Below are 6,529 nucleotides of genomic sequence, written 5' to 3'. Positions count from 1 at the left end.
AGTATAGCTAAAATAAGGTTCTAGGAATTCATATTTAATTGATGTCGGCTATTGCAGATTTTGTGGTAGTGGTTTGTTTTCTTTCTAGTGCATTATTTAGTAATGAAGAAACTTTCAGGCTCAGAAATTGTGGGCTAATTATCATTTACATAATTATATGGTAAACACTCTCCCAAATTGTGATTTTAATTTTTTTCCAAAGAGTCCCCAGGAATTTCATATTCTTTAAAAATTTTCTTATTACTTATTCATTAAATAGATTTATCCTGAAGTAGATAATATCATCTCTCTTGAGTGTAAGTTTCATTACCTTTCCTTGAGGTTAATAGAGGAAGATCAGATATAAACATGCCAAAGAGCTTTTAACTCTCTTGTATGGCCATTATCTGGTTGGTTACCGGCTATATTTTAAAATATTTCGCTAGAGTTTTGTTGATTAGGGACTTGACCTTTGAGCTCCTCAATGTAGCCCCCAAGGCAGAATGTTAAGTAAACGACCAGTCTTTCTGTTGGGAATTGGGACCAGCTATAACAGTTTCACACATTCTAGAGATTTCTTTACTTGGGAAGAGGAAAAAAGGCATTAGTCTGTTCTTATCAAGACAAGTAGGCAAATGTTTCCATTTAAGCTTAAATCAGTTTGAGATAGAATGAGACCTCCTTATGATGAGCATATAGAAGGAGGAAGGTAGGAAGTAAAAAATGAATAAATAAATCCAGGATGAGTCTAAGGTAGTAGATACAAGAAAAATACTTGCCCTCCACTCAGCGCAAAAATCCGGCACCATGGTCATGATCTTCGCGGGCTGGCGCACGCCGTCCGCCTGCTCCTGGAGTACACGGACTCGCACTACGAGGAGAAGAAGTACACGATGGGGGACGCTTCCGACTATGACAGAAGCCAGTGGCTGAATGAAAAATTCAAGCTGGGTCTGGACTTCCCCAATCTGCCCTACTTAATTGATGGGGCTCACAAGATCACCCAGAGCAATGCCATCCTTCGCTACATTGCTCGCAAACACAACCTCTGTGAGGAGATGGAAGAGGAGAAGATTCGTGTGGACATTTTGGAGAATGAGGTTATGGACACCCGCATATACTTTGCCAGGATCTGCTACAGCCCTGATTTTGAGAAACTGAAGCCTGAGTACGTGAAGGCAATCCCTGACAAGATGAAGCTCTACTCACAGTCTCTGGGGAAGAGGCCTTGGTTTGCAGGGGAGAAGCTCACCTACGTGGATTTCCTGGTTTACGACATCCTTGACCCGCACCGCATATTTGAGCCCACTTCCCTGGACGTGTTCCCGAACCTGAAGGAGTTCATGGCTCGCTTTGAGGGCTTGAAGAACATATCTGCCTACATGAAGTCTAGCCGCTTAGTCCCAGGCCCTCTGTTTCTAAAGATTGCCATGTGGGGCAACAAGTGGGGGGGGGGGCATAGGAGGAGATGCCAGCAAGGAGCTGGAGCTGTGCTTGCTCCATGTACCAGAACAGGTGTCCTGCTTTTTCCCCTTTGTTACATTTTTTTTTTTTGTCCCCATGAAATACCTATTGACTCCTTTTTCTCCTTCCCAACCCTATTTTCATCAATGGCCTTTGATGTCAGCTCTCCACTTCAGCAATTTTCCTCCTCCCCCAGTGTTACCCCTCCTGCGCTAAAGCCAACCAGATCATTCTTCCCTCGGTGGTTGTGCCACTTGCAGGAACTGGCCTGGACTTCAGGCCTGCAGAGCCTGCCCCTGAGCTCTGGAGCACTGCCCTGAAGCCCGGTGTGACCTGGTGTGCCGTGTTGCTCCCCCGGGGTGGTCCCTGCCCAGCCCTGCTAATCCCCAGTAAAGCCTTGAGCACTAAAAAAAAAAAGAAAAAAAAGAAAAAAAAAAAAGAAAAATACTTGTGCTGTCTCGTTCTCTTTTCATGTAAATTTCTGGCAGAACTCAAACTTCTCTGGAAAAGGCAAAGAACTAGGAATAAAAAAAATCTGATAATCATATATATATGGCCACTACTCCAGTAGGAAAATTTGTTGGTTTTAAGATTTGTGGCATGCACTTCCAAACATTGATGAAATATCTTCACAATAGCCTGTCTTGGTCTATGAAGCATATATATACTTTCCATCTGCATTAATTAATGTATTGATTCATACTTTTCATCCCCACAAGAACATTGAGAAGGTTTATTTTGTCAATGTGACTGTGTCACAGGATGCCCAGATAGCTGTTAAAACAAAACTTGGGGTGTGTCCGTGAGGATGTTTACATATGAGATTAGCATTTGAATCCATGTACTGAGTAAACCAGATGGCCCTCCCCAGTATGGGAGGGCATCATCCAATCTGTCCAGGGCCTGAATAGAACAAAAAGGTGAAAGAAGGTTGAATTAACTCTGCCAGACAGCTTGAGCTGTAACATTGATCTCCTGCCCTTAATGCTGCCTTGTTCTTGGGACTTAGAGCCTGGACTGGAATGTATACAACTGGCTCCACATCTCTCAGGCCTTGGAAATACACCATCAGCCTTTCTGGGTCTCCAGTTTACAGATGGCAGATCATGGGACTTCTCAGCTTCCATAATTGCATGAGCCAATACCTTATATTAAGTCCTTCCCTTCTTTTTTTTTTTCTTTTTTGAGAGAGAGAGAGAGAGAGAAACATGAGTAGAGGCAGAGGGAGAGGGAGAGAGAGAGAAAGAGAATCTTAAGCAGGCTCCATGCCCAGCATGGAATCTGACACGCAACTTGGTCTCACAATCCTGAGATCATCACCTGAGTTGAAATCAAGTGTCTGATGCTCAACCCCCTGAGCAACCTAGGTGCCCCAATAAATCCCTTTCTAGAAATATATGTTCTAATGATTTTGGGTTTTTTTTGAGAACCTTAACTATTACAAACACTAAATAATGGGGAACAATGGGCTAAATCCAGGATTGCCAACTCAAGTCCCTGTATGAGTCTTGGGGAAAACAAGAGAATATGAAAAAGCTCCCTCCCATTTTCTGTGAAACACACAGCCTTCTCTGTCTTTTTCATTTTCCCATTTTTCTAGGGACATGGATACATGAAATACTTCACCTTAACTCCACTGTAAGAAAAAGACTAACACAGATATAAAATTGTAACTGATATTTTGTCTTCATAGGGACAATAGAACCTGATAGAATTGAGGCACAGTGTAAGGTGGGTGTGTGTAAAAAGAGGCCAAATGTTACCAAGTTTTAGCTGACTGGCGCAGATGGCAAAGAGATTCTGCAAGTTCTATTTGGCTTTTTTTTTTTTTTTTTATGACAGCTAGAAATTTGAGTTTATGTAAACAATCCAATATTTGAACCCAGCCACTAATACAAATTTTAAAAAATCTCGTAGGTGTGGGGACAAACATGTTTGTAAGCCATTTCTGGCTCTTGAGTCATGAGTTTGAGAAGACTCTGGTTAATGGGGATGTAGGAGGCTGAGAAGGGTGGAAGTAAGAAAAAACACAGCAAGAACATGATAAACTCATCCTCAGAGCATGAGGAAAGCAGATCATATGGTTTCCTATACTAGACAGTGAAAACCTGTCAAATCAGGACCATATTCATTTCAAGGTAGTTTACAAAGATTATCATAATGATATGTTGGTGATTTGAATTAATTGCACAATGATCTATCACAGATTATACTAAGTGAAGGAGAACACAAAAATAAACACTGAACAGATTTTTAGGAGGAGCAGGGAATGACTAATGCAGAAGTGGTAGACATGGGGTTCCTAATTCCCATTCTCTCACCGTTTACCAAAAACATGAAGGAAATTGATACATATATCTGGGCAAAAAGAGTTCTATTTATTGCTGTTTTTTTCAAAAAAAATTTTTATTTATTTATTTGAGAGAGAGAGAGACAGCATGAGCAGAGGGGCAGAGGGAGAGGAGTACACAGACTTCCCACTGAGTGGGGAGCCCAATTCTGGGCTCAATCCCAGAACCCCGGGATCACGACCTGAGCCAAAGGCAGATACTTAATCACTGAGCTACCTAGGCATGATATTTATTGTTCTTCTATGAACAAATGATTTCAAATTCAGAAGTACCATCAAAAGGTCTTCAAAAGGGTTACCTTTCTTTTCTGGAAATTATTTTACTGGCTTATCATAATTTTAGATTCCATTAAAATGTTTTGTGTAATTTGGAACCTTAAGACAGGTGACAATCTCGTCAGTCTTCATTTCTTTATTTGGGAAAAGGTGGTGAACTTGATGGCTTCTGAAAATTGTTCTTTTCAATTCTACTATTTTATGAGATTCTTTAACAAGAAGTGATAGCTGTCCAAGGATAACTGGTCCTAAAAAAGGATCATTTAAAATGAATGCAATTAAAATGGGAACCAAAAATTCATTGTATGCAGTGAAATGTTTGATTGGAATATTATCTTGAAAAATGAAAAATAAAATTGCACAATTTTATTCCAAAGTTAAAAATATTTAAGTTTTGAGCAAATTTGTATAGGATGTCAGAATGAGCACAGCTTAAATCAAGCATTGATTATTAAGGGTCAAGAATACTTCTTTTTTTCCTAATTTGGACAGTAGAGTGGTACATTGTCCTTTCTTGCATGTTTGAGTTTCACAGTATGATAATCAAAAGGGTCACTTCTGCAAGAGTGTTTGAAGGCTTCATTAGTTTTCCCAAGAGCCTGTCTTTATCTTTAATATTTAAATTTTCTTCTTCTAAAGCATTTATTTTATAAACATTCTTGTCATTTTTAATTGTTTCTCTACTGGATCCTCACGTGTCAATGGCTTTGTGCTCCTTCTCTCCTGGAGAGTTTCTGATATCCTTCATTTCATGGGCAAGATTTGTTGGATTTGCAGTTTAATTTTGCATTTGTTTTATGCTGGTGAAGGACAGAATTGACAAATATTCAATCAATGAGGTACCACCCAACATAGGTAATAGCTTCTGAGTCTGTGGAGAGGGGCTAATTATTAGTAAATATTTTTATTCTTCCAAGATACCATGCCTTTAAGTAGTAATTCTAGGATAAGTCCCAAACAATTACATATTCTTTCATTCCTTTATAAAAACAAATTTATAGCCTACATGATTTTTCTCCATTTTAGTGAGTGATACTAGTGTTTTTTACCTAACACAGGTCAATCTCACTACAGCAAAACTTTTGCCTTTCCATCTCCCCAGTGATAAAAATCTTCAGTGAACTCATGTTTACTTTCTAAAGTTTTTACTTAGAAGAAAGACAAGAAAACAAACTCATAATTAGTCTGAAAACCCAATTTTTAGGTATGGACACAGGTTGGTATAATTTCAGACCAAGCCCATATATATTCTTTAATAATAGGAATGGAAGCTCAAAATGCTGTTATCACACTTGTTTAATTGCATCTGGTAAAATACATGTCATTATAGAAATATTTTTAAAAGTATAGATTTATAAATAAAAAAGTATAAAGGGCTAAAGGATAAAAACTATTGGACGATCTGTGATGAAATGGACCAAAGAGCTGACATAAAAACTATCATACTCCTTTGATCAGAATCACCCACATGAGGTTCATTTTTAAAACTGAAACAATTAAAAAACAGGTAGTAAAAAGTCTGGGTACCTAGTTATAACAGGACCAGGGGCAAGAATGTAGCTCACTGCTGGTATACTCTCTGAATTAAAAGTTAAAATAGAAGATACTTTATAATTAAATAATTTGTCTAGAACAAGCAGAAAAGTTCATCCAAAGGTCAAGACACCTGAGAATTGCCAACTATAATGTGACATGTGAACTTTATCAAATAGGGACTTGGCCTTCAGATAAGACAAGAGGCAGCACTTGCCAAATTACCTCCAGCACTTACAGTCAGGATAAAGCTGAGTTTCTCCACCCTGGCACCATTGACAGGATGGGGTCAACTCCTTGTTGTGGACTTATTGTTTTACAACTTCCCCTGGTCTCTATCAATGCATTAGATGCCAGTAACATTATGCCCACAACTGCCCCTCAAAATGTGACATCCGAGATGTGTCCAGACATTGCCAGCTGTCCCCAGGCCAGCAAAATTACCCCCCTGGTCAAGGCTGGGATGGTGGCCCCTACTTGTGGGCAGCATTTTCCCTTTTATGGTGCTCCTTTAAGGGCTCCTGTATTGTATTTCAATGGAGAATGTCTTACAATCTTGATCATTCTGGTGCCACATTTGTGTATCTACTCGTCACTGTGTACCACTCCGAAGAACTTAGATCATTTTTCACCATTTATACTTATACAGCAGATATCTCTGTTCATCACAGCTTGATTTGTCCAGGATCCAGGTTGAGAAAGGTTGCATCTAACCTGAAACCTGGCAACTACGTGAGACAGCCCATCCCCCTTACTTCTCCATGTGGTTGTTCTCTGAACCCTATTTTTCACCCTGCCTTCATGAGGAGGGAGGCTCACATGTAGATTTGCTGAGTAACATTCTGTCTACTTCTTATTTTCCTGATAAGAAAATATTCCTTATTTCCTCTCTTATTTCCCCTTCTTCTAATTGATTGATTGATTGAG

The 6,529-nt window shown here is 39.3% G+C and overlaps 1 protein-coding gene across 1 annotated transcript; it reads left to right on the top strand.

Annotated features, from left to right (window-relative positions):
* The first annotated feature begins 650 nt into the window (after nt 1-650).
* LOC140611220 (uncharacterized) lies at nt 651-6,278 on the top strand. Its single transcript, XM_072788068.1, has 4 exons — nt 651-688; nt 770-1,494; nt 1,704-1,832; nt 5,782-6,278. Exons 1-4 carry the CDS (start codon nt 651-653, stop codon nt 6,276-6,278), a joined length of 1,389 nt encoding a protein of 462 aa, XP_072644169.1.
* Nucleotides 6,279-6,529: the final 251 nt, after the last annotated feature.

This window comes from Canis lupus, chromosome 19, assembly GCF_048164855.1.
Source record: "Canis lupus baileyi chromosome 19, mCanLup2.hap1, whole genome shotgun sequence".
Lineage (NCBI taxonomy): Eukaryota > Metazoa > Chordata > Mammalia > Carnivora > Canidae > Canis > Canis lupus.
This window is presented reverse-complemented; position numbering and strand designations above follow the sequence as displayed.

What these genes read in the sequence shown, in the direction of transcription:
- LOC140611220 (XM_072788068.1), top strand. Translation starts at nt 651, where the DNA reads ATGAGACCTCCTTATGATGAGCATATAGAAGGAGGAAG. An exon ending in GAGCATATAGAAGGAGGAAG is followed by an intron (nt 689 to 769) that starts GTAGGAAGTAAA and finishes CCCTCCACTCAG; the next exon opens with CGCAAAAATCCGGCACCATG. An exon ending in TGCTCCATGTACCAGAACAG is followed by an intron (nt 1,495 to 1,703) that starts GTGTCCTGCTTT and finishes TGCCACTTGCAG; the next exon opens with GAACTGGCCTGGACTTCAGG.